The sequence below is a fragment of the Onychomys torridus genome, chromosome 10 (genome assembly GCF_903995425.1).
Source record: "Onychomys torridus chromosome 10, mOncTor1.1, whole genome shotgun sequence".
NCBI classification, from domain to species: domain Eukaryota; kingdom Metazoa; phylum Chordata; class Mammalia; order Rodentia; family Cricetidae; genus Onychomys; species Onychomys torridus.
Window position 1 is genome coordinate 11,008,744 of NC_050452.1, and position 27,846 is coordinate 11,036,589.

Sequence of the window (27,846 nt, forward strand, 5' to 3'; positions counted from 1 at the left end):
ATTGCACATGGTAGTCTCCTTCCCTTGCCATCACACCCTGCAGTCCTTTTATGGGGCCCAGGCCCTTTCCTGGGGCCCTCTGTTGCAATATGAAGAGACTCCGAAAGTATGCACCAGGCCCTGGAACACCACTGCCTGCCCCTGTGTCAAGACACCACCAATGCACCATCACCATCCACCCACAGGGGGTCACAAGGCTGAAGCTTTTTTAAATTTCCAATTTTTTGAAAATTTCATATAGGGGCTGGAGAGAAGGCTTAGCAGTTACATGCACTGGCTGCTCTTCTACAAGACCCAGGTTTAACTCCCAACACCCACATGGTATCTCAAACTGTCTGCAGCTCCAGTCCCAGCGGATCCCACCCTCTTCTGGCTTCTGTAGGTACTACATAAATGTGATGCACAGACATACATTCAAGCAAAATACGCGTTTAAAAAAAAAAAAAAAAAAGTAAAACCTCTAAAATAAATTTTAAGAAGGAAAATTTCATGTGTATATACAATGTATGTTGATCATACCTATCCCTCACTCCAGCTCTCCCCAGGAATTGCCATCACATCAGCCATTTATTTTGTGTGGGGTCGAAGTTGGCACACATGCGTATGGTGGTCAGAGGACAGTTTGTGAGAGCGTTTCTCTCCTTACTTGGGTCCTGGGGATTGAACTTAAGTCGTCAGGCTTGGTGACAGGTGTCCTTACCGGTTGAATCATCTTGCCTCACCCCCTTTGCTGGCCCTTAACTTAGTGCCAGGATTACAGGAGCCTGATGGGGTAAGGGCCAGTCCTGTGAAACAGCTGACAACAGAAGCAGCTTGTGTTCTAGAACAGCAGTCCTGCGCTGCCCCAGTGGCAGAGCGTGAACCTGGTGATCAGATGGTCAGCCCTCAGTGTCCGTGTGTTGGACTTGCTGGACAAGGGCAATCTGCTAGAGAGCTTAGGCCTGAGGGGTAGTCAGAGCTCAGCCAAGCTCCTTACAAATCGGCAGTTTCGCATCTCCAAAGCCATCTGTAGACTTCTAATCAGATAGGACATTGACCCTGCTGTGAGACTGTTTGGTGACCCTAGTCTGCCAGCCAGCAGGCAGGTAAGTGTCTGAGAAAGTGAGGACCCCTGGCCTCCCCAGCACAGTGATCTGCAGAGACCCACAGGTTCCTCTAGGGCCCTGGAAACTCTTGCGTTCGGTTGTCTTTAAGAAAAATGTAAAAATACAGTCCCAGGAGGAAGAAGGGAGTAGATACAATGATGCCCCAGGGTCCTGGAGAGGATGTGATCCATTGACCTGTCACCGGAGACTCCATTATCATACTTTGATTTTATCTGCAGGGCCCCAGGTCATCGACCCCATGGGGAATGATAGCCATGCTAGAGGCCTGGGGGTCCTAGGACCTGCAGCCAGGAAGGGAACAGCTGGAAAGCAGCTGCTTTTGACCACTGGCCACCTGCCTCCTTTTTTTAAAATCTATGGCCACAATTTTCCTGGTATCCACCCTGCAGGCAGGCAGCCAGCATCAGGGCCATCTCAAGCCTGCCTTCTCTTGTCAGCCCAGGTCTGCCCTCTGCCATCCTGCCTCACTTGACTCTCAGAAACCCTGAAGCCACGTGTCCTCCCGTGTTCAGTGTTTCTACCCATTCCTTTCCCCATCCTTGCTTGTTAGACATGGTCTGCACTGGGTATTTATGGCACGTCTCTCTGTACCTGTGAGTGCTGTGAAGTTCATGTTGAGGCCCCAGACTGAAAGCACAGGTATCTGTCAGTGGCCACGGGTACAGGGACAGCACCTGTCAAAATGGAACTGCTGACAGTTGGGAAGTTGGTTCCAAGGGAACTGTGATTTAAAGAATCATCGCGGGAGATTTTTTTTCTTTGTTGAAAGACTTGCTCTTGGTGAATCACTCATCTATCTGAGCAAGTCAGAAGTAAAACAGCGCCCCTCCCCCACTGGCCAGTCCTCTCCTAGGTGCTCTGAACAGGAATGTGGGAAGGAACTAGACAGCTGGGACAAGCTTGCTTGAGGGCGATGCAACAGATACCAGGAAAGACCAGGTAGGTGTCCCCTGGTGTTAACATAGTTTTACTGTGGGACAACAGAAAGCCACTCCCAGCCTCTGCAGGTTCTGGGAACTCATGGAGGGGCTTAATAGTGAATTTTAGAGGGCTCTGGAAGGTGCCAAAGCATGGGTGGTTCCTCGGTTAGCAGTTCTGTGTTGTACAGGTCTTTCTCAGAAAGAGGGACAGATTTCATTGTTTATTTTTTGTGCTGGCAGTGGCCAGGATCGTAGTACACCTGCAAAGGAAAGCTGTGTGTGTAGACTAGCCTACCCTAAAGAGAGGCTGCACAGGCATCTGGAGGAACAGGGCTACCGAAGCCTTCGGAACCCAAAGTATTCCATGATGGGTCCAGATGCCAGCTCCCATGAAGCCAGCTGCAACAGTTGGTGTTTGCCCTGCTGTGTTTGGTCTGGCTTTGATCTTATTCCTTACTGTCCCCCAATTCTTCCCTTTGGGAATGGGAATATATATTCTATACCATTGCATCCTGGCAGTATATAACTTTGTGTTTGTTGAACAGGAGCTCACAAATTTGCTGAGTTTCAGAAGAGAATCAGCTGTACACACATAGACACACACACACACACACACACACACACACACACACACACACACACACACACACACACACACACACACACAAAATCAGATCCCGGGACTGGAGTTACAGATGGTTGTGAGCCATCATGTAGATGCTGGGAATCAAACCTGGGTCCTCTGGAATAGCAGTCAGTGCTCTTCACCATAGAGCCATCTCTCCAGCCCATAGCAGTTACATGTTTAAACAGTGTTGGAATTGTTTTTGGTTTTTCAAGACAGAGTTTCTCTGTAGTCTTGGCTGTCCTGGAACTTTCTTGTAGACCAGGCTGACCTGGAACTCACAACAGAGATCCACCTGCCTCTGCCTCCTGAGTGCTGGGATTAAAGGCGTGAGCCACCACCGCCTGGCTTGGCATTGTTAAAGAGTGTGGATTTTTTATGCTGGACTGAATGTGTTTTGCATAATGAGATGCTGTGAACCTTGTGGGGTGGGGTACAAGGGAGGAAGGTGATGGCTTTACAGCTAAGTGTGTTTGTGTGTCAAGTTGACAGGCAGTGGAGTCAGGATGATGACTGTTGTGAACTTGACAGGCAGTGGAGTCATGGAGGAAACTGTCTTCGGGGTGCACCTATCGCGGATTATTAGATTAGGCTAACTGAGGTGGGATGCCCCTTATCTGTGGCTGGGGCTTAGATGGATGAGAAAGAAGAGAGCTGAGCGCTGTCTTTCCTCCCTTTCTGCTTCCTGCTGCAGATAGAGTCTAGCCAGCAGCCCCAGCTTGCTCTACAGACTGCCCACACCAGCTTCCTTAGCTGTGTGCGCGGCATTGTGTCACAGCGACAAAACAAGTAACCCATACAGAATAGAACAGGGTTTAGCAGGCAGATTAATAAACCAGGTGGAAAGGATTTGATTTTCCTCCACCTATAAAGTACCATTTTGGTGAAAATCATTGACTCTCAGGCTTTTTATAAAGAAAAACTGTTTATTACATTAATTTTTCTGCAGCCAGATCACTCTCACCTCCTGGACTTAGAATCGTGTGCATGCTATGGAGTCAGGGTCAGAGCTGTGTGACTCCAGAACCCAAGCTCTTGACGAACCAAACAAGGATAAGTGAGAAAACAAACCCAAGGCGCCCAAAGCAGAAGAGGGTGGAGGACGGGAGGGAGCGTTTGATGAGAAGTTTCCAAGGAGCCACATCCTCTCCTTGGGGCTCTTCAAACAGCTGCACATGTTACTTACTTTGTGAGAGTGTGTGCTTGTGCGTGTATAGCCCACAGGAGCCAGAAGACATCAGATCTCCTGGAACTAGAGTTACAGGTAATTGTGAGCTGCTTGCCATGGGTACTGGGAGTAGAACTTGGGTCCTCTGGAAGATGAGACAGCACTGCAGAAGTGGGTGAAAGTGTATTGTGAGTGTGTGTGAGTATGTGTGTATGTTTGCAGTTTGCAGGGGACAGTTTGCAGTTGCTCCTTTCCCTTCCACCTTGTGGTTAGGGCTTGAACTCAGCTCTGAATTTTAAGACTTTACCCAGTGTCTTAGTTACTGTTCTGTTGCTGTGGAGAGACACTGTGACAAAGGCAGCTTAGAAAATGGAGCGTTTAATTGATGGCTTCTTTACTGTTTCAGACGGTGCATCCATGACTGTCAGGGTGGGAAGCATGGTAGCAGGCAGTCAGGCATGGCACTGGAGCAGTAGCTGAGATCGTACATCCAAACCAGAAATTGGAGGCTCTTAGAGAGTAACACTGGGCCTGGCATGGAATTTTGAAACCTCAGAGCCCACCTCCAGTGACACTCTTCCTCCTTAACAAGGCCACACCTCCTGATCCTTCCCAAGCAGTGACACCAGCTAGGGACCAAGCATCCACATACATCTGTGAGGGCCATTCTCAATCAAACCACCACACCTGGATAACAGAGGGCCTCTGGCCACTTAGTTAACCTAGTTCAGATTCAGCCTCCTTGCAGGCTACTTAGGAGGGTTCACTCAGCAGTCTTTGAGAGCTCCAGTAGCTCTCCATGCTGCCCTCCCTAGGACAAGTGTGAAACCGTTTGTGAATAATGACCTCTTGGTGTCGTTGAAACCAAGTAGGGCTGTTGAGATGGCTGGTCTGATAAAGAAGGGTGTTTGGGGGTATGGAGATTTAGCTCAGTGGTAGAGTGCTTGCCTAGCAAGTGCAAGGCCCTGGGTTCGGTCCTCAGCTCCGACAAAAAAAAAAAAAAAAAAGTGTTTGCGGTCAAGCCTGCTGACCCAAGTTTTATCCCTGGAAGCCCACATGGTAGATGGAAGAGAACAGACTCTTACAAATTGTGCTCTGACCTCCATGTTCAGCTTGGCATGGCATACGAATCTGCTCACATTCATACTGCAGAAATAAATCAATATGTTTTAGGAATTTGATCCTTGCCTTGCTCAGCTTCATTTTACTGCAGGACCAGGTCTTTAACACCATTCTTGTTAGGGGCATAAGGGAGCTGTGAGCACTGAGAGTTTCTAGAAATGGAGAAAGAAGAAGCAGCAACCAGGAAACGATAACTAGGTTGTCTTCATTCTAAGTTGGCCATCTGATAGGGTCAGCTGTAGATCTAAAACTGGTGCCAGGGCTGGAGAGATGGGGCGGGTCAGCAGTTTGCTCGCTGATCTCCCAGAGCACCCTTGTCAAGCAGCCTGGAACTCCAGCTCCAGGAGAGCTGATGACTTCTGTGAGTACACACACAGAGACACAGACACAAAGTAAGTAACATGTGCAGCTGTTTGAAGAGCCCCAAGGAGAGGATGTGGCTCCTTGGAAACTTCTCATCAAACGCTCCCTCCCGTCCTCCACCCTCTTCTGCTTTGGGCGCCTTTGGTTTGTTTTCTCACTTATCCTTTGTTTGGTTCGTCAAGAGCTTGGGTTCTGGAGTCATACAGCTCTGACCCTGACTCCATAGATTGCACAGGATTCTAGGTTTGGGATGTGAGGTCAATCTAATCTGCCTTTATCTGTCACCCCATTGATAGCCAGAATTGATATAGTGGCTCTGGCTGGTCAGGCAGGTGTCTCCTTTCTTCTCTGCGCTGTGTGTCCATCCTGGTTGAAGGGGACGACTTTGCTCTAACAGGAAACTGCTCTTTGATAAGGAGATAGCAGTAACTATGCTGCCCTTAGGTCTCCAAGCGAGCTCTGAGGATTCTAGGGTCGATCCCTAGTACTGTTCTCTTTTCGGGGGGAGTGGAGAGGAATACAAGGCTTTGAATGGTATGTCCTGCCCTGTCAGCACTTTCATAATGAAGGTGTATGTGTGAAAATATCTGTCTGCTTATGTGTCATGTGGTAGGAGTCACACACAGAAACTAACAGCACTGCTTGCCTGCAGAACTGCTTGACTGTCCACTGTTTGTGGGACTGTTCAGTGGTAAATACTTTGCTTGTTATGTGAAGGGTTAGGTGCTGTTTCTACCAGAAAAAGGAAACAGGGCAGAGTCTGATTAGCACCTGAAGAACCTGGTGCTTCCAAGAGTGAGCTGACTGCATTTGAAGGCCACGTTTTTCTCTGCAGTCACTTCAGGATGGCCTGGAGCCCCATGTGCCGGGTGAGGGAGGAGTAGAAATGTCACATTCTACCTGGGTTGCATTTCCTGTACTAAAGCCAGACAGGATGGGCCTGGCGTGGCCACTCCTACCCTCCTTGCCAGCTTCCTGTGTTGCCACTAGCAACCTCCTTTTCCACACTAGTCTCTGAGGGAAATATGGCGTTCCTGTCCAGGTTTGAGTCTTGAGGTTAGTCCCAGTGCTCTGCAGGTGGCTTACTGCCAGGTTAGACATCCCCCTGTCATCCACCAGTAGTGCCCAGACTGCTGATGCCAGCCTAGTGTCCCTCTGTAGATCCAGAATTCCTTAGGGCTTTCCTTTTTCCCCCAGCAGCTCCCTCACCCTGGCTGCCTGGGCTGCTCTCCTTTCTCACATGAATTCACCCGCTACCACCCAGCTTTCCATGGCTTCCTGAGGCTGCCGAGGTCAGCTTACACTAAGACAGCCTGAGAAGAGGTGCTGATCTGCTTTGGTCACTGGTCACCATTGGATCATCACTGGGGCTCCACCTGGTCCACAGTCGGGGTGTGGTTCTTGTTCCCATAGTCTCCTCCCACCAAGTTAGTTAGAAGCATCCTCCGGAGCCCAGTAGAAGCCCAGGCACACCTGACCTTGCTGTAGTGTAGAAGGGTCAAGACTCGAGTTGCTAACCAACAAGCAAGCCGTTGACGTAAGAGCACCACGGGGGCTGAGCATGGCAAAGACCGGCTGGACGTCTCGGTGGGGTTGGGGCAGAGGCAGCACACAGCGTCTTCTGTGCTGCTGCACACTGAGCAGGCATCTGTGCTCAAGCCCATTTCACTTCAGCGGAGTGAGTTTGGTGACCACAAGAGGGCTTTATGTAGCCATCTCTCCCTCCAGGCTGTCCATGTGTAATGTCCAGAAGAGCAAATGGGAAAGTAATCAGTGAGAAGAATGGCCCTAGGAAGTAGTGACACCTGTTCTGAGCAGGCAGTTAGGGTCAAGTGTGCCTTTAATCACAGGCCTCCACCTGTGAGAAGCACCCACTCTTTCCCCATGTATATTATACCTCCTCTCCCTTCAGCTTCCAGGCAGGGATGATGGCCTTGGAATATGTGTCTTCCACCCAGATCAGCTGGTTTATAATACTTTTTTTTTTTCTGTTGCCTGGTTTTTTGACTTGTGCAGTAAGCTGGCCAACCCTTTTGCTTGGTCACACCTGTCCTGACTCTAAGGAGACAATACCACAGTGACAGAGGACAAAGTCGTGTACTAAGGCATCCTTTTTGAAAGGATTTGGGCTGAAGAAAAGCCAGAACATGGTACTTCCTTTGGCCAGTGAAGTTTGTCTTCACTTAAAATCAAGGTTTTCCTGGACACATGAAAAAATTTCTTTTTCTCTCTCCTTACCTTGTTTTGCAGGTTTCTGAAGGCTTCAAGGAAAAGCCAATTTAGGGAAGGCTCCATGGCCCTAGGTGAAGATGTGGCCACGGAGGCAGACGCATCTGTCAACATGAAGGTCCCGTCCTGTGGCAAGTGGAACTCTGGGGAACAGGAGCTGCTGCCCCCAGGGCTTGAGCCACAGCAGCCCCTGCATCTGGAAGTCAAGGGAGGGCCGCTGTGGAGGACTGAGGCTGACACCTACTGCATCTCTGGAGTTTTCTTGTCACAAGCCCACACTGCCAGCGGAGAACTGGTGGCAGATAGGTCTGAGCCTGCCCTCCGTGGCCCACTTCCTTCTGCCAGCATGGAGACTGGAGTCTTTCATCTCTCTGGGGGAAGGCACGTAAGTACTGAGGAGTTGAGGCTGGAACTGTGCCAGGGCAGCCTTGGGGTATGCACTGTATTCCCTTGACTGTTAGCCCTGCCTGTCACTGTGAGAGTTGTGGGACCCTGGCTGCAAGGTGTTTAATGGATTCACTTGGAGAGGTGGACCTTGAAGTCAGCATGCAGTATCTCCTGATCCAGAGTCACGGGGGACCTCTTAAGGACAGTGAGTTCATCAGGAGCCTGCTGTCCAGAGGACCAGGATCAGGGATCTCTGAACTAGGGGACCCCATCCTGCTTCAGATTTGGTGATCTGACAGCTTCTAGGGGACCGTAGGCAGACTTGGTAGAGGGCTGTGGGTTCCCAGGCCAAATCCTCTGGGCCTGCTCAGGCCCTGAAGCTCCTTCATGATCAGCGGTTGGTATCTCTGGCCTCCACGACTGGAGACCACAAGGCAGCAGGCTCTCTGGTGAGAGCCACACAAGCGGAGAATCCTACCATGTTCTAAAGCCAAAGGCAAGTCTCTGCATCTTTAAAGCCCTTGTAGTGGGAGAGTGACCAATGGTCTGCTCCTCTTGGCACTGACAACATCACGTTCAGCCTATCAAGGTCCTATCAAGGTCCAGGGACAGCTTTGATTGGTGCTTTCTTCTTTGGCTGCTGCTTGCTCTCTTCCGGGAGCCCCGTCCTGTGAGAAGGCTTGAGCATGACGGGAGGGAATAGTACCTAGCCCACCTGTGAAAGCAAGGGTCAAGGAGGGCTCTGGTGTTGCGGTAGCTACCACCACCCCACCCCCACCCCCCCGTTTGCCATGTCCAAGCGGGGGGGGGGGGGGGGGGGCTGTGGATCGAAAACCAGAGACAAAAGACAGCGGGTCATGCCAAATGCCGTTTATTGAAGAAGGGAGAGAACCTTAAATACAGGCTTACAGCACAATGGAGGAACCCCAGAGGGCAGAAGTTCACTACTGAATATTCTACATTTTAGCACCTAAGCTGTTAACACCAAATGCAGGAAACACAAACAAGGAACTTCCCTTAAGCATTCAGGAGGGTGAAGACCAGCAGGGAATCAGCATAGGGAGGACGGCAAGGTCAGGCAAGCAGGGCGGCAGTTACCCAACTTGGGAGTTCCAGGGCCCTACACTCTGGCACCTCTAAGTCCTGTTTGTTGGGTCAAGAAGCACATCAGCAAGCCCAGAAGTGGCTGTTTCTCAAGAGAGGCTGTGGTTTTCTCATGCCTGCTCGTGAGAGGCTCTTAGTGTGTTCTCAGTGAGTCCTTGGGAGGCAGTGCTGGTGCTGTGTCCACAGGACAGGGAAGGCGAGCTCTGGGTTGAACTTCGGGAAGGTGGGACAAATAGTTGATTAACATTGGGTCAGTCTGGTTCCCAAGTCCTTACGTCAGTTATTGTCTTCTTCTGGGCTAAGTTACTCACCAAGCTTAAAAAATCCAGAGTAAAGAAACTGAAGGACTCACTTTACCAGAGTGCACTGGCATGTGAGCCAGAACAGGGGGCCCCCTGGCGGAACCTGCTGGATCTCCCGTCGGTGGTGATGATGGAGGGGTGGGGGTGTGTGATGAAAGGAGAGCCATTGATTTCCAGCTTCTGCATGCATAACTGCCATCAGGTCTGCTCTCACAAAGTGAATGGATAACTTGAAAAGATGGGTTCAGGATCAGTTGCAGGAGATTTCCCAGGGTAGGATGGGTCTTGGTACTAACCATTAGCAGGAACCTGAGATCTTGCCTGAATACTGTTCTGGACACACAAACACATCTTGTAGCCATCTGCCTCCCTTCCTTCCTTTGTTTTCTTAGACTTATCTAAGAAAGTGCTTAGGAGGAGGTTTGGCCATAGGATGCTTAGAACTATTTGTTTTCACTGAGACCTAACCCCGTTCCTTCCCTCTACCTTAAAGAAGAAAACTGTTCTTTAAAAAAAGAGGTTGCTTATTTCCACCTCAGTGCCTTTTCCCCTTGTTATTGTAGATGGAGGAAAACAAGCTTCCTGCCTCCCAGGACCTACTTCAGAGGGTTAAAGTCCTTGGAACTGTAACTGTTTGCTCAGGACATGATGCGGGCAGTGAAGACAACCTGTCCCCAGTTGATTCACCTCAGGTGCTGGGCCTCAGCCAGCAGCTTCACTTCTCACAGGGGGAGTCCACGGAGAGCCCAGGTGCTCCTCAGCTCTGTGGCAGAAGCATCTCTGCCTCCTCAGTGGGCACCAGCCTCCAGGATCACCAAGAGAAGGCAGAGCCTCAAAGTAGCGCCTTTGCCAAGGTTTCCTCTCGGGAGTTGATTGAACCTCAAGGAACCCCCTCTGTGGTGGGGACAGGGCCTCGGCCCCTGTTGTCACCACAGCCTGTGACTCCTGGGGGTGATGCTACTGGCCTGGGTAAGAGACAACTCTCCTTTCAGGCAGAGTACTGGGCCTGTGTGCTGCCAAATTCCCTGCCTCCCTCTCCTAACCGCCACTCCCCGCTCTGGAACCCAAATAAAGAGTATGAAGATCTGCTTGACTACACTTACCCACTGAGGCCTGGGCCTCAGCTCCCAAAGCAACTGGAGAGTCATGTGCTGGCTGACCCTGTCATGCAGGACTCGGGTGTAGATCTGGACAGTTTTTCTGTCTCCCCAGCAAGCACTCTCAAGTCTCCCACTAATATCTCCCACAATTCCTTATCAGCAGAAATGCCTGCTCTGCCCTTTTCTGGAGCCAAGGACCCATGCCTTAAGCGTTGGCCCTTGGGAGTATCGCAGAAGCAGGACGGCATAAGCCTGGCATCTTGGAACCAGCTTGCATCAACCCCTAAAGCCTCAGGCACGGAGAATGCTTCCCGGGAGAAGAGAGATGCAGCCCAGAGGGACACAAAGGACTCTCTACCTATAGGCAAGAGACTCAGTGTGGGCTCTCCCCAGCTGAGGACAAAGGAGAGGGGGCCACCCTTCCCCAGACTAGAAAGGCAGAAGAGAGCCTGCCAGAGTGTTGGGCATCCCTCCTGTGTGAAGCCTGGGTGGATGTCAGAAGAAGAGGTGGGAAGTGATGATGAGTACCTTGCCCTGCCCACCAGGCTGACTCCGGTGTCTAGTTTGGTGTCCAGCTTAGGTGCCATTCCCACCTTCATGAACCTCCCCACCGGGGCTGCTGAGGAGCACAGTTCACTGGAAGTCTCAGACAGTGATGGGCCAGCGTCCCCCACATTGGATTCCGGCCAAAGGCAGCATCCTTCTGGTGCTGCCTTCCAAGGGCCTGTGGTCCAGAACCCCTGCTTCGTGAACTCTGTCCATCCTGAGGACTCCATAGGTAAAAGCAGCATGATGAGCAGCCAGGCCCTCGGGGTCTCTTCTGGACTGCTGAAAACTCAACCCTCCTTGCTAGCTGCATCAGACAGGTGGCTGTGCTCGGAGCCAGTCGCTGCAGAGAAGCTTCCTAGGAACACAGGACAGGAGAAAGCATCATTGGTGCAATGTGTGCAGGTAAAGATGCTCAGTAAGAAGCTTCTGGAATAAATGTTCTTTTCCCAGTCCACCAACAGCATGTCTCAACATCCCCAACACACATACCTCCAAAATACAGGATTCTCCTTTAATGGTTGTAAGGAAATGGCAGCACCAATGATATGTGTGCACACACTTTTTCACTGTGCAGTTAGAACCACTCACTCATCATGTGACAGCTTTCTGAATAGAAAGTTTAGTGGTTAGCAACAGTCCTGTATTTGTGGAAATATTAAGGCAACTCCACGTAGTTAAAAGGGAGGTTTATTTTGTGGGGTAACTTACAAATGAAGGGATAGGTAACAGGGTCTGGGAAAGGTATGGCGCAGCCCGGCGGTGCTTTCTGGAGAACTCTGCTCGGTCTACCTCCTGCATCTAGGGTCCGGGAACCAAGAGAGCCGGCCCATCCGGATCTCAGGTCTTCAGGGCTCCTCTCTCGGCCTCGCCTCTTAGCCATGACAGTTACTGAAGCCTCATTGGGGGTAGTACTTTCAGGGCAAAGCTGGAACAGCCACCCACTACAGTCCTGATCCAGGAACTGGCTGGTGTGGCGAGCGTGCTCTTCCGGGCTGCTCCTGGTCCCTGTTCCTCCATAGCTCCACCCTCACCTTCAGGACTGTGTGTTCTGAGCCTTCATTTCTGGTGACCCCTGGCTGAGTATGGCATCCATGTCCTGACAGGGGACGTCTGGAGTTGGGGGTAGAGGTAGAGATAAATGACCCTGTGAGAGAAAAGTCTAGCAAAGATAGCTGTATGCCAAAATGGTGGTATTTCTAGCCTTCAGACAAGGTAAACAGCAGCTCACTCAGGTGCCATGTGGACATTGTTTTTGTGGTACTGGGCCTTGCGCACGGTAGACAGACTAAATCACTGAGCTCTCTTCAGCCCACCGTGTGCTCTTGTCTCCACAGACATTTTGCTGTCAGCTGGAAGAGCTGATCTGCTGGTTGTATAATGTCACAGAAGTTGCTGAGCTCACTACTCCACCCAGGGCCACTCTCACGGGTCTCAAGGCTTCTCTGCAGCTTTACCGGGTAATATGTGGTCCTGGCTCCTGGCTTGCTCACGCATGGGACTGCCAGTTAAGTTTTACAAAATAAAATCTCAAGTAACTGGACTCTTGGAGCTCAGTTGACTATTTTATCTGAATAAATCTGGTCAAGTTGCCTTTTTCACATTCTAAATTTTGAACACTATAAAATGAGTGAACTTCCAGACCAGAGGAAAATTATATTTGTCTTGAATCAGAAATACTTTTGAGGGATTTGCATGGAACTTTGGCAGATTTCTCAGGGTTCGAAGCATAGGTCTGGCATTTACAGAAGTCACGTATGACAATTCAATGAAGTCACATATGCACCACAGCTATGCAGTGGCTGCCACACAAGGCAGTGTAGACACGGAGCACATCAACATCACCACAAGTTCTTCTGGACTGTATTGGTATTTATGAAACGGAGTTGAAACTATACTGAATCCAAGCAGAGGCCAGGCGGTGTGGGAGGACAGATTTAAGCCAAATTTAATTCAAAATCTAACACCAGTTTGTGCCTGTGTTTGGGAATTAGGGTTTTGTTTTATGCCTGTTTGTTATTGAGGTCTGTTATTTCACACCTATGAAGTGTAGTTAATGATACTAGATTAAAAGTGTATTGAAATGGAGAGTAACTCCTGTAACTGCTACCTCAGGGAAACGTGGCTCACTCTGACCACATGGTGGCAGTGTTTGTGGCCCAGACCTGCTGCTAGTCTGGCAGGGAAGGGGGAACCCAGATCAGATGTCTGTAACCTAACACTGCTTCAGCAGAAAAGGGTGAGATTTACCACCAAGTTCTGACTCAGCATCATGGAGGCCGCACCTCATGGATGGGAGGGCCTTTGTTTTCTGTCTTTACCTTCTACTAAATGTAGCCCGGGCTGGCCAGCTGGCCTGCTGTGGCAGGAATGATGTTAGATACAGCATAGAAAGAGAGAGAAACTTGAGGAGGGAGAGGGAGGCTGAGCCTAAAGATTCTCTTTTCAGACACAGCAGTCTGTGCCTGCCTGGAGAGCCCTTGCCTCAGGGAGTCCCAGGGAGAGGAACTGCTCTGACTTACCTCAGTAGCCTCTCCTGGCCTGACTGAACAAATGTGAAAGTTCTCCATGTGAGCCCTCTGTGACTAACTTCTAAGAGGCTGCAAGAATCTGCATTGTAGCCAGCCAGGACAGAGCCAGGGGCTATTCCTGCACATCAGTCTTAGGCCTCTTGTGTATGCACAGCCATGTCAGTGAGATGGCCCTGCTCACACCTTCCTCAGAGGAATGGGCTCTCTTGGCTCTCCCTTAGACCAAGACTGAGTGCTCACATTTTTGTAGGCTCTCATTTTAACCAGCACCCACCCTCTCTGTCCCTGTCCTCACCCACCCTCTCTGTCCCTGTCCTCACCCACCCCAGTTGTTGTGGCCAGCCAGTTTGCATAGTGATTTAGGACAGCCAGGAATGTCTTAAGAAAATAAAAATAAAAATCAGCAACAGTGTTTTGTAGCTGTGAGAGAAAACCTGCTTGGGATGAGTTTTTAGTAAACCATCAGCTTCCCTGGTGCCAAGGTGTTGCTATAGAGGTCCCCAGAGAAGGGGCATAAAGGTGAAGGACTCAGCTCTACGTGGCCAGTGCAGTAACAAACTGGTTCTTGCCTACCACGTTCACTCCAAGGGTTGATCCCTTCCTCTGAGTTAAAGAACACCATGAGGTGGGGTACAGAATATGGAGTCCTACTCCAGCCTGTTCCAGAGCCAGCCTCTTCTGGGGAAAACGCTTGTGTTGGGCTGGGCTTGGTGGCACAGGGTTAGGATCCTAGCACTAGGGAGGGCAAGGAGAAGGACTCTGTAGAGCAGCCTAAACTAAATCAAGACCCTGTCTCAGAAAACAAAATCAGTGAGTAATAATTTCCCATGGACTCAAAGATGCTGCCCCTAGACTAGTCCACTGGGGGATTCAGACTGCACGGTGGCTGTCTTCCATGTCAGAGAGGTCAAGTACTAGGTAGAGTGTTCATATAAGCAATAGTATTGAAACTTTTTTTCTTTCCTGATGTCTTAAGCAATTTAAGAAAGATATAGACAAACACCAGTCCCTGACAGAAAGTGTCCTGGAGAAGGGAGAGAATCTTCTTCAGTGCCTGACGGATAACACCCCAGGTGGGTAATCAAGAACTTTGTTTGGTTGTTTATTGACACATAATGTACTTAGCTATGGGTCCAGTGTGATATACATGTCCAATGTCTGTGGCTATAAATTGGAACATGCCTTTCCACTGAGTGTGTTAGAGCAGCCCTTAGGAATTCAACCCATTCACCTACTAGTGAACTTGAATATAAAAGTCTGAATTAGTCAATATAAAATTAAAGATGAAGAGCCAGGCATAGTGATACATGCTTTTAATCCTAGCACCTGGCTAGCCTGGTGTGATAGTTCCTGAACAGGATGGACTGCCGAGAGGGAGGGAGGGAGGGAGGGAGGGAGAGAGGGAGGGAGGGAGGGAAGGCACCAGAAAGAATGAACTAACCAGGAACTGGAAAGACAGCTTAGCTATTGTGAGCACTGTAACCCTAGCTCCAGGAATCCAGCGTCCTCTTCTAGACTGACATGTGCACATACCCACATGTGGATTCACACATGTACACACAATTACATTTGTTAAAAACTAGCCACTATTACAGCAATTGAATTTAGAATGTGGTGGCACCCTTATTTCCTCAATGTAGAATTCTTATCAGCTTCAGTTGATGGGAATTTTCAGATTGTTCCCATTTCCGAGTCAACTCCATCTCATGCAGAGTGACTGGAGCACAGTGAAGATGAGAGTGTGGCCTCCATTCTAGATGCACAGTGGTCAGTAGCGGGTTCCCAGATCCTGCTGCCATCTAGTCTTGTGAAGACCTCCAGACTGTCCCACCAGCGTGTACAGTCTGTCGTCCCTGCTCTCATTTTGTCTGTTCCGTACTAGGCATTTTAACTGAAGATTACAATCCATGTCGTTCTCTTTCCTGTATGACTAATAATACTGAGCCCTTTTCATAGGTTTCTTGGCCTTTCCTAATATCCTCTTCTGAAGTATCGAGGTCATTCATCCATTTCTTTTAATCTGACAACTAGGAATAGTAACTCCAGTTTTGTTTTGTCTCTGGTTGCTTAGTTTTTGAGACAGCTTCTCTACATAGCTCTGACTAACCAGGAACTCACTGTACAGGTCAGGCTGGCCTTGAACCTGCAAGGAGACCTGTCTGCTTTGAGTCCTGGGATTACAGGCTTGAGCCTGCAGTTTGATTTTGTGAGACAAGGTTTCCTAGCTTCTAGTCAAGTAGCTGTGTGTGTTTATTTGATTCCTGTATATTATGTGGGTTCCTGACTTTGGTCAGGTCATCACTGCCTGGCCTGCAATGCCCTTTTTAAGAAATACTTGTTTTATTTTTTAACTCTGTGTGTATCTGTGTGAGGGTAATGAATACAAGTACAGGTGCCCTTGGAGGTCAGGACATCAGATCCCTAGTGCTGCAGTTGGATGGGAGCAGCCTGATGCAGTGAACTCAAGTCCTCTGGAAGAGCTGTATGTGGTCCTCATCACTGAGCCCCTGAATGTCTGCCTGTATTTGCTTGAGGTGTTTTGTTTTTAAATGTGTGTGTGTGTGTGTGTGTGTACATGTGTGTATACCACATGGATGCAAGAATATGTGGAGGTCAAAAGAGTGTTGGATCCCCTGGAACTGGAGTTAAAAGGTTATTGTGAGCTTCCAAATAGGTGTTAGAAGCCAAACTTGGTGTTCTCCAAGAGCACTAAATGTTCTTAACCATCTCTCTCTCTGGCCTTGAGTGTTATTTTTGGTCTTGTTTGTTCATTTGAATCCACTGCTGAGAGATCAAACCCAGGGCCTTGAGGATGCAAAACAGATGCTGCGCTGATCTCCAGCCTTATGCTTCAAGTTTCAAACTTAGCCAGAGCTTGGCTCTTCTGTTCAGGAATGTGCACAATGCCTAAGAGAGTCCCACAAAGAACACCTGCTGGCTTCTTACATCACTGTCCCTCTGGACTCTTGAGACCCATGGTGGGAGAGTTGTGGGCATAGAAGTAAGCCTGTCATAAACTAGGCACCAAGTCTGCAAGAAAAAGATTTATTTTTTACGTAGTATGTGAGGCCCCTTCCACCTTGTTTTTGAGACAAGGGCATAGGCATGCTTCCCCTGGATTCTTCCCCTCTCTGCCTGCCTGCCTGCCATCTTACTGTACCCCCATTTTTTCAACTTTTTTTACATGGCTTTCAAGTATCCAGTGAGATTGTCAGGGCTGCACAAGCATGCACTTTCTTCTCTGAGCCATTGTGCTAGCCCCCAAGAAACACATTCTTCTGCTTTTATAAGTCTCTGGTGATGTTCTGAATAAGTGTGGATGGGTGAGTTCAGGTGTGTGCATGGCACAGACAGAGAGATCAGATCTGAGAGCTGGTTACCCACCCAGCCATTTCACTGGCCCAGGAATCAGAATTTAGTTGTCGCTGGGTCGTCAGTGGGAGCCCTCAGATTTCCTAGTTAGCTCCAGTGTTAACTGGCAGGTTCCTCTGTTTGATGTTCTGCTTTTGATGTTAACAAAGCATCAACCACAGCAGCTATAGACAGTTAGTGCTCAGCCTCCAAAGGGTTGAGGCCAGCCTGGGCTCCTGCTCAAAAAAAGAAAAGATGTCAATAGTTTGTTTTCAGGGACAGATGGGTTTAAAAGAATTAAATTTATTAGGGGAATGAGTGGGGATATGATCAGAATACATTCTGTGAAATTCACAAAGAATAAAAAAAATTTTAAGAATTAAACTGAAGCTGGGCAGTGGTGGCACACACCTTTAATCCCAGCACTCGGGAGGCAGAGGCAGGCGGATCTCAGAGCAAGTTCCAGGCCAGCAAGTTCCTGTCTCAGAAACCAAACCAAAGGAATTAAACTGATGGGGAAGGCAGGCTGCAGTCACTTAACAGACCAGACTCAACCATCTATCTGCAGGATAGCTTCCAAAGTTAGCAAAGTGGGAGAACTCCAAGAGGGTTGAACTCGTGATGCCCAGAAGTGATGCCCATCTGTGTCTTCAAAAGCCTTGAATTGGTGGGGCCCCAAGTGGCCACTAATGTCCCGTAGTACTACACAGGTAGTGTTTGAAGAACTCATAGTGTACCCCAGTTCCAGAGAGAGGTGGTACTCACAGGGATCAAATGGCATCAACAGCCATGATGACCCTATGTACCTGTTGGAGAAGGGTCACAAACGAGGTTTTCAGGCCCAGTGCCACAGACAGAGCTGATTCTTTGTTGTAGGGGTCACATGCATCACAGGATGTTTGTAGCCCAGAAACACTCACATCCCCCCAGTGCCGATCCCCTAAAACATTTCCAGACAGTGTCATTGTATCCTGGGGAAAGTGAGCACATGGAGAGGTTTGATGGAAAGCAACCACTAACAGGTCTCCAGCAGTGTCAGCTGGTGAGTGCTTCCCCTCCCCTGCTTCTTTCTCTGAAGGCCTGTTCTGAATCTCCTCCTGTTGTCTTACACGGGACCTTAGGTGTTTTGTGGCTAAGCCTGAATGGTTTGTTTTACTGTGTATATGAATGGTGTGTGTGTGTGTGTGTGTGTGTAGTGTGTACAGGTCAGGTGATAGCTGTGGAGTTAGTTCCCTCCTGCCTTTAGACTGGTTTTAAAGATTGGACTTGGGTCTCCAGGCTTGTGAGGTAAATCCTCCACTCCCTAAGCCATCTCACCAGCCCCAAGTTTTAAGTTGTATATTGGGGCAGAAACTTGGTGCCGTGAGTTTTCCTGCTTCTGCCTCTGCTGGTGTTTTATCAGACACACTTACATGGGTCTAAAGATGCAGGGCCTGAGCAGGAAGAACTCAGTACAGGCCTTCTCTTCACAGGGTCATGTGTCATGGAAGTCCTCCTAAACTAACTGTTCTGATAGTAACACTCCACATTGTCCTGCTCTGAGAAGACTCAGGGGTGTCTTACTGGCCAGAGACATCTGGATTTGAGTCTCAGACAAGACTCCAGGCTCCTTCAAATTGGCACTCTAACCCCTCCCAAGTCTCTGCCTGAAATAATTAATTGGAGCATTTAGCTGTTTTCTTGAGTCTCAAGTTCCTCTTGACACTTCCTACTTCCTCCTCCCAGAAGCAGCATCCTGTTAGTGCGTGTGGGCACACACACACCACCACCACCTCCACCACCACCACTTCCTCCACCACGACCACTACCTCCTCCACCTCTACCACCACCACCACCTCCACCACCTCCTCCTCCTCCACCACCACCACCACCACCACCTCCTCCTCCGCCGCCGCCACCACCACCACCACCACCACCACCACCACCACCACCACCACACCACAGTTTTTCAGAGCCTGCTTTCTTGGCTACAAATATAACCTTAGGACTGTGACTGCAGCTTAACTCTACCACCACCAAGAGGCCCCTATGCCAGCAGTGACTATTACATAAATACAGGCTGTCTTATACTCAAACTGATTATGAATTACATGACTGGAACCCATGGGAATTAAGCCAAATATTAATTAAAGCAACACAAAAGAAATCACACCAGAAATCACACATACCTGTTTCGTTCCTCTTCCTTGCCTTTCTTCCATGACTTGTTTAAAGTTTCAAATAAAAGCCCCTAGACTTCCACTGGTGGCACACAGGAGGACTGAACAGAGCTTGCCTGGGCCGCCCTGCCAGCAGGCTTCTGGCATCAGCTCTCAAGAGTTGTCAGGACAGCACTTCGTCCTCACGTGCTTTCCAAGGTGGACCTCAACACACCCAGCCTGCTGTTCCTTCCCTTCCTGCCCATCTAGTCCACATTGTGCACAGAACAAAGGCTTCCCCTTTCTTATCCTCTGCTGGCAGATGGTGCCCTGGGGCAGGAAGCTAGGGAGCATTTAATTTAACACAGCTGATAGAGCACAGGAAGTCAGCAGCTTTTGTGTTTAACAAAGGGAGGGGCTGCCTGGTACTCTGCCATGCAGGAGTGAATTTAGCCTATCTCACACCATTGCTCCAGGTGTGGTCACTGATCACACACACACACATACACACATCTACACACTTCCCCAGTACGTTACTAAAGCCCGTGGAGCATCACTGTTTAAAAGGAAAGGTGGCCGGGCGGTGGTGGCTCACGCCTTTAATCCCAGCACTCGAGAGGCAGAAGCAGGCGGATCTCTGGGAGTTTGAGACCCGCCTGGGCTACCAAGAGTTCCAGGAAAAGCACAAAGCTACACAGAGAAACCCTGGCCTGAAAAACCAAAAAGAAAAAAAAAAAAAAAAAAAGTGGACAGGGAGTGTGGCTCAGGTGGTACAGTGCTTGACTAGCTTGCATGAAACCTTGGGTTCAGCCCCCAGAACTGCACAAACACGTAGAGTAACACACAAGTTCCAAGTCATAGTCAGCTAGAAAGCAGATTAGAGGTCAGCTTGAGCTACATGAGACCCTGTTGGGAAGGGGAGGGGGCACTGTGAACTACTACAATCCTGCCTGAGCAAACTGCTTGCTACACCTTTTTATTACTTGACCATAGTTTTAAAGGATGTCCTCGGGAGGATCGCAAAGCAGTCTGGTGAGCTGGAGAGCCATGCAGATCACCTTTATGACTCTATCTTAGCCTCTTTGGACATGTTGGCTGGCTGCACCCTCATCCCTGACAACAGACCAACAGCAGCTAAAGAACGCCCACGTGAAGGACTTTAACTCAGTAAGTAGGAAACTCAAGAACCCGCTGTGCAACCACTGCTAACTGGGACAGGGCTCTCCTACTAAAGAATTCCTCCTTAGAAGCTCAGCTGGGCAGGAGTGCTGAAGCACGGAGTCGACACCCTTGCCAGGAATGTGGGTCTTCCTGTGGTGGGACTCACTGCGGTTCCACTGTGTGTTTTCATGTGCTTGCTGAGGAGCAGCCCACCTTCCCCACCTCTGGGGTTCTCCACCGCTGCTCCACCCTCCACAGTAGCCGCGATAATCCTCACCAGCGCTGTTTCCCTGAAGGCACACTTCTCCAGTGGGGGCTGTGATCACAATGCCTCTGCCCTGGAGGTTCTTCTCACTGTCTCCAAGCGTCTTTGTCAACACAAACACCTACAAAAATCCAGTGAACTGCCAGCTCTCTGCCCCACCCCCTTCCCACAAAGGATCTTTGCACACCTCTCATACCAACCACATCCTTCCCCAAAGACTGGGGATGGCACATCTTAAGAGACTTGACAGATACTACTCATTAAGTACAACTTTCATCTTACCTCTTAGAAAGTCAAACTGGGAATGACTAGGAAAGAGAGGCCAAGAGAAAAGGAGGGTTACGTGGTGCCAGTGCTCAGGTCTCTAGCACTTCGGAACCCCAGTTCTACTGTACTTTCTCTAGAACTTCTCTTTTATAGTGTTTATCAGTGAGATGTCGCAGTGAGCATATGCTGGAAGTAGGTCCGGAACAGAGACTCTGGCAGGGAGGGCTGGGGGTGTGGTACTATGGACTTGTAATCTCAGCCCTTTGGAGGCTGAAGCAAGAGGACCCAGAGATGAAGCCAGCTGGGCCCTGTACCAAGAGATCTTTAAAAACAACGGGAGTAAACGGGGACTCGCATTTGCATCAGAGCAGTGGAAGCAGATGATGTGCGTTGACTTCTGCCTGTAACCCTGGCTGCCTTCTCTTTCAGGCATATCCCAGGTGGAGATGGAGCCATCAGCCAAGTTGGCTCTTGGGAAGAAAACTCAAAAACTCCTTGAAGAGCATTCTACCGTGAAGGCAGGGGAGAGACAACTTTAACGTACTTGCTTTAAGATGCCTGTCCCATCTCTGAAGGTTCTTGAGTTACTGTTCTCATTACAGCGAATCCCTCCAAACTAAGGCTTTTCCTTTTGGTGCTTCTCTACCAAAAATACGTGGCTTTACAATGTTGATAAAATAGTAGGATATGCAGGTCTCATGTGCCCCCTTCTGTTTAAAAAACCAGCAGTTAAAACATGTTGAGGCCATTTACAGAAAGCTGCTCAAGAAAGGTTCCAAGTACTTGGAATGAATTCTCAGGTGATGGGTCTAAGAGTGAGGAAGTGCGTGATCAAGACCTTGGATCTTTTCATCAAGTGAAAACTGGAATTTTGTAAATTCTAAAGGTTCTCAGCAGACATGTTAGCCTTTAATCTGCCACAGAAACACTTAAGTCAGTAGACCCTCTACAGAGCGAGCCCTTTGAACAACATGACAGCAGGTGCCATCTTTAGTGGTTAGTCTCTACCTTCTTCCTTAACTATTTTATGAAAATGCATCAGAAAGCTGGAGGCTTGTGTCATGCTTCTGGAAGGGAACGAAGCAAACGATAAGCTTTTGCTTACCTCTGGGGCACTGGGTTGGTCCTCTGCTCTGCTTTCCCCTGGAAGACTAGTCAGAGGAAGGGGATGGCTACAGCCACAGTCTGTCCTTACAGAAATTAAAGCAGCCTGTGCTGATGAGAAAAGAGAAAGTCTTTGTTTCTTGGGAGTTAACAGGCAGTGCCTTGTCAGGAAGAAAAAAAAAAAATCCATGGATCAGTAGTTCAAAGCATCAGTTGCAACTTTTGAAGCAAAGTGATTATATGCTGGTTACCACAAATTCCACAAAGTATCAAAGATGGGTTTTTCAGCTTAAAAACAAAATCAACAAGATTTTAAAAGATTCGCTGCTTAGACAAACATGGTGGTACAAACTTGAATTCTAGCCCTTGGAGGGATCTTTTGAGGCAAAGATTACTACTTGCTAAGCTATACATACATGAAGTACAGTGTTTTCACATGCCTGCTGCTGCACAGTATGCCTACCATGTCTGTGGGCAAGATCCAAATTAAACTGTTCTGATTCTGCCATCTCTAAGTCATGCTTATTTCCTACATTGTACATGGTGAATAATGTGCTTTCAAAACGCAAAAGAAAACGCTTTTCTAGCTAATGAAAATTGGTTAAAAATCAGTACACTAACTATTTGATGTGGCTTTAAGTTGCCTTCCCATCAGTATGTTAGAGCAGCCCTCAGAAAGTAAGCCCTCAGAAAGTAAGCCCATTTGACAGGCCTGAATAAAACCTGAAGATGGCAGAACCTTAAGGTGCCGCCGGCTGAATGCAGTGAGGCACTCCTGTTCTCTTCAAGTGTGGATTACAGTCAGCTTCAACTGACATGTTCGTTTTGGAATATACTGTTTCCCAACAAAGCACTACCTTGCCTGAAGATGGTCTATGCATTTGTTCATCCTCTTTGTAACAAAAAGGTACTTTTTTTGTAACCAAAAGGTGCAAACTCTGACCTTGGCTGTGAATGCCACTTAGGAATATCGACAGTTGTTAATTATATCTTCTGCTGCGTGTTAAGAACTTTTGAGCTGAAATTATCTCAGCGTAGGATGATGCCATCATTTCCATGTGCATTAAATGTGGCCAGGATAGATTGACATGGCCACGTTAGGATTTACACATGGTCCCTTAAAGTTCATTTGCGTTCATAAAGTAGCATTTTAACGCAGGGTTCTTGTGGGTCTACAGCCAACATCGAGCACAAAACCAAGAGGCTTCAAAGACAGCTGTTCCATTTAGGAACCTTAGGAGCCCAAAGCGGAGTGTGGCGGTGCAAGGCATGCTGGATGAATGGCCAAATACGTGCTCGAGGGAACATCTGCCCAAGTAAGCACAAGCAGCTCGCGTGAGCCCAGTGACTACTGATCGTTCAGGATTCCAGCAATGGCCACTGAGTAGAATGTTCTTCATATTATGCAAGTTACTGTGTTATAGCCACTTTTTATTTTTTAATATAATATTTCTTTATTATGTCAACAAATTAAAGCCCCCAGTAGTCTGGAAATGCTTATACTTGAAAAATAGGATATGTGCCCCCCCCCCCAACTGCATTTATTGGCACATACATAAAAGCAAATAGTGAAGTGTGCTGAAATGGTGTTGTAAGCCCTAATCTTGCTGCCTGTGGTGGAAAACACTAGAACTTTACAAAGTCTGTAAATACGTTTATATGAAAAATGTTTTCTGCTAATAAAGAATAAGCCGACAGTTTGAACAACTTTTGCTGTTGTAAAATTGAAGTGCATGGCATCACTTTGTCTTATATTGTTTTTGTATCATTTAGTTATTATAGAAAACAGTTTATGAACTCTTTCTCCCTTTATATTGACAAGGAAAAACTCCAACAGTGACTCTGTGTGTGTGTGTGTGTGTGTGTGTGTGTGTGTGTGTGAGTGAGAGAGAGAGAGAGAGAGAGAGAGACCCCCATATAATTCCTGGCGATCTCAGGAATTTCCAGTTGCCTTATCTTATATAAGGACGAATAGACCCAACAAGCACATCTATAATACAAAGTAAACTATGATTTTATTGTGAAATTCTCATAGATGGAAAATTAAATTGAATATTTATTCTGTCCATTTTCATTTTACAATAATCTTACCACTTATTTTTGTACCATGTATTTCAATCGTCTGTTTAGTGAAAAATAAAGAAACCTGTAATTTTTGGCTTATTTTTAGTTTAATATTTTATCATTAAAGACCCCATAATAAAATGTGTTGTCAGCAGTCACATCCTAAGCCCCCAATTGAAGAATGTTTGGCTGCTGCTTAAACCAAAGGAAACAGTCTCTGACCTCTGTCACCTTAAATGCTAGTGTCCGCAAGAGACTTTGTTTCCCACAGCAAGACAAAAGCAAAGTCTAGGTCTTGAAGGTCCTAGTTAACAACTTTCACACATGCAAAAAGTTCACCGAAATAAATATATTATTTCTCTCATCACTCCCATCCAGCGTCCATGTTTTCAGTTAATTTGGGGGGATATAATTTCTACAGTTAGGGTGATCAACATTTCCTGCTTTCTAGTCTAATGCTTAAACTCTCCTCCAACTTGAGTTATACAATTGGAAAGAATAAAAAGTTGACACCTGGAAGTGGAGGCAGGAGGATAAGGAGTTCAAGGCCATCCTTGGTTACAAGTGGAAATGAGGCCTTTTGAGCTACAGGAGACACTGTCTCAAAAAACAGTGTAATCTGGGTATTGTGGTACATGCCTTTAATCCTACCATTTGGGAGGAAAAGGCATATGGATCTCTATCAGGGGCCAGCCTGTTGCACATACTAAGTTCCAGGCCAGCCAGGGTTACATAGTGAGACCCTGTCTCAAAAAAAAAAAAAAAAAAAAAAAAAAAAGAGAGAAGGAAAAAGCCAGGCATGGTGGTGCACGCCTTTAATCCCAGCACTTGGAGGCAGAGACAGGCGGATCCCTGAGTTCGAGGTCAGCCTGGTCCACAAAGCAAGTTCCAGGACAGCCAGGACTACACAGAGAAACCCTGTCTCAAAAAGCAAAAAAGCATCCCCAAACCAGGGTTGGGGTGGGCGGTAATATCTGACTCAGAGCATGGAGGAAGCACCAGCACGGATCACCATCTCACTGCTTGCGAGGAGGCCTGTGCTGCTCTCCAGCTACCCCAGATGCATGAAAAAAGTTGCCTGGGAAGCCTCTTCAGATGGGCCTAGGACTGGAGATAAAGTGCTAGGCAGCAGACACTCTAAACTTGTTTCCATACGGTTTGAGCTCCTTGAACCAATGAGGCTGGTTCAGTCTACACAGCACAGCACAGAAGCTTCTCTAGGTCACTGAGCAGGTCTATTACTAGAAAGCAAGTACTGGACGCTGTGCTCTTAGATAGTTCCACAATGCCCTTGTTGCACACAATAATGGCTGTTGAGTATAATGCAAACCTCTATTTCCCTTTGATCATAAGAATTAAAACAATACTTATCACCATACAGTTTGATATTACTTCCAATAAGTACAATATTTATTAAACATATCTTCAGTTTTGTTACATAGTGTGCAACAAATTACAATATTCTGCAGCCACAAATTATATGCAGAGTATGAAGAAACTATTAATCAGATAGTGTAATCTTTCCATTTATAACTACAAGGAAGAACTAGCAAATCAGATCTTACATAGAACGTTTCACTAAACTTTATGCATGGAAACTGACAGACACTGGTTGTGCTGTTTGATACAAAATGGCTGACTTCATCTTCAGAAGACTAAACCCAACATCTAAACATGCCAATATAAACATCAAAACAAAATAGAGTCTAACCAACCACGGGAAACAATCTGGTATCAGGAAAGCAACAAGGATTACACACATTATTTTATAAACCAGCACACAAAGGTTTAAAACAGTTCTGAAAATGAAGTTAGCTGTCTTGAGTCAAGGGAATAAAAAAAAAAGTCAGTATTGACCATTGACAATCTCTGACCTTGTGGAAACGGTAAGAATCTGTTGTAGTGCAGCTACATACAGTACAATTCAGGCAATTTGTTTTCACTTGGGTTCAGATTGCGAATTCATTGCTGTGAGCGAAGGACGGAGGTGGATTTTAGCAGCAGCCTCCGCCTGACTGCTTGACTGGAGTGCTCTGGATTTTAACATTGGCCTTCTCTGCACCACCAGCTGTCGCTCCAGGGCCCATTCGCTTTTTAATCTCAGCAGCCATCGTCATGAAAGACTGTTCTACATTCGTTGCATTCTTAGCACTGGTTTCCAAAAATGGAATTCCAAGGGAATCTGCAAATTCCTGAGAGTAATAAGAACAATGAACATTGGAGAAGAGCTTTCTGAGATGGGAAGGAAGGACTCAGTCACTGGCTTTCAAAGGTTGAGGCAGCCTTCGCCACTACATGACTCCCGTCCCCATAATGAAACGGAGGTTGGTCTCATACATACCTTTGCTGTTGTGTAGTCTACTACTTTCTTGGTGGTCAGGTCACATTTGTTCCCTACCAACAACTTGTTGACATTTTCACTGGCATAGCGATCTATCTCCTGCAGCCACTGTTTAACATTGTTGAAGGACTCCTAGGAAGAAAAAATGGCGATGCAGTTCTGGATGCAACAGTGGTAACTCATCAGGAGTCTGTGTGGCAACCCTAGCCATAACTAATGTGAGGAAAGAAATGGACCACACACTACGACAGTGCTCCTCTGAGGAAAGTGATAAGGAGGCTGGAAGGCTTAAAATGAAAATAGCTTATCTGGAAAGGGAAATAGTGTAATATTGAATGACAGGCAAACCCAATTTTAAATAGAAAATTTGAAATATTAACAAAATCTATTTTCTGAAATTTAGTAAAATTCTGCCTACAGTGATACAACTTTAATCCCAGCACTAGGGAGACAGAGGCAGGTGGATCTTTCAGTTCCGGGCTAGCCTGGTTGACAGAGCCAATTAGCTGCCCGTCAGCCAGGACTACCTTAAGTGAGATTCTGTTTCAAAACAAACAAAAATAACAACAAAAACTGTTTATGTTAACAGCAGTAGGAGTTACTACTATCAGAAAGGAACCGGTGGCCTGGGGGCACAGCTCAGGGACTGACAACTTGCCTGGCATGAAGAAAGCCCTGAGCTGAAAGCCCACTACAAGATAGGGAGGAGAAAGCCAGGAAGTAACTTTTGGTGAGGCTTTTTTCTTTTGGGTTTTTTTCTCATTTAAAATTACTTTATGGTAGGCAAGGAATGGTGGCACATGCCACTGATCCCAGCCAGCGCTTGGAGGGCAGAGGAAGGAGATCTGAGTTCAAGGTCAGCTGTGTCTCTTAGAGTTCCAGGACAGCCAGGGCTACTCAGAGAAACCCTGCCTCAAAAAACAAACAAAATGATGGTGATAGACTAGATAATGTTTAAAATCAACATGTTCTCTTTGCTCTGGGTGTTTTGGAGATGAGGTCTTGCTGTGCTGGTCTCAATCCTCTGTGCTTCTGAGAGCCTAGCTCAACCTCCCAAGTAGCCAGACTACAGGCATATGACATCACACTAATGTAGCAATTTCTTTTCCTGCTCATATTCACCCATCTTTTGCTTGTAAAAGCATTTAATCTAAATGTCTTAAGTTACTTCCAAATTGGCTTTAAGTCATCGATGCTGAGATTTATTAACATTTGCTATAAGAAAAATTCGTTCTAATTTAATTTTTTTTTTCCTCTAGTGGTAAAAATAAATTTCTGATCAAAAGAAATTACAGGGCTGATCAAAAGAATTCAAGGGCAGCCTGTCTACATAGTGAGTTCCAGGTCCACCAGAACTACACAGGGAGATTGTGTCGAAAATCTACACATACACACAAAGTGTAACGTGTTGGTCCTGCTTTGTTGAGAACACACAATATTCTCTAGGAACTTCCTTACCTGATCTGTCACATCATAAACAACTATGATGCCATGGGCTCCTCTGTAGTAACTGGAGGTGATTGTTCGAAATCTTTCCTGGCCTGCTGTGTCCCACTATTAGAAAACAATCAGGAAAGGCAGACAATTCCATTAAAACAGGCTTGGAAAAGTACAGGAGAAAATCGTAGATTACTAGGATCTGACACAACAGT

General features: G+C 47.4%; 2 protein-coding genes across 2 annotated transcripts in view; one reads left to right on the plus strand and one right to left on the minus strand.

The window, feature by feature from the left end:
* The window catches only part of Cep68 (centrosomal protein 68), a 29,737-nt gene extending 5,513 nt beyond the window's left edge, over positions 1–24,224 (plus strand). The window contains exons 2-7 of the mRNA XM_036200808.1: positions 7,555–7,918; positions 9,890–11,377; positions 12,310–12,432; positions 14,480–14,576; positions 19,986–20,159; positions 21,115–24,224. Coding sequence (XP_036056701.1) covers positions 7,598–7,918; positions 9,890–11,377; positions 12,310–12,432; positions 14,480–14,576; positions 19,986–20,155 — 2,199 coding nt within the window. The 5' untranslated portion in view covers positions 7,555–7,597 and the 3' untranslated portion in view covers positions 20,156–20,159; positions 21,115–24,224. The remainder of the gene's footprint in view (positions 1–7,554; positions 7,919–9,889; positions 11,378–12,309; positions 12,433–14,479; positions 14,577–19,985; positions 20,160–21,114) is intronic.
* A 1,010-nt stretch (positions 24,225–25,234) lies between these two features.
* Positions 25,235–27,846, minus strand: part of Rab1a (RAB1A, member RAS oncogene family) — a 25,533-nt gene continuing 22,921 nt past the window's right edge. Inside the window, exons 4-6 of the mRNA XM_036201583.1 lie at positions 27,653–27,748; positions 26,195–26,326; positions 25,235–26,045 (exon numbers count right to left, since the gene is read on the minus strand). Of these exons, the coding sequence (XP_036057476.1) occupies positions 25,848–26,045; positions 26,195–26,326; positions 27,653–27,748 (426 nt within the window). The 3' untranslated portion in view covers positions 25,235–25,847. The remainder of the gene's footprint in view (positions 26,046–26,194; positions 26,327–27,652; positions 27,749–27,846) is intronic.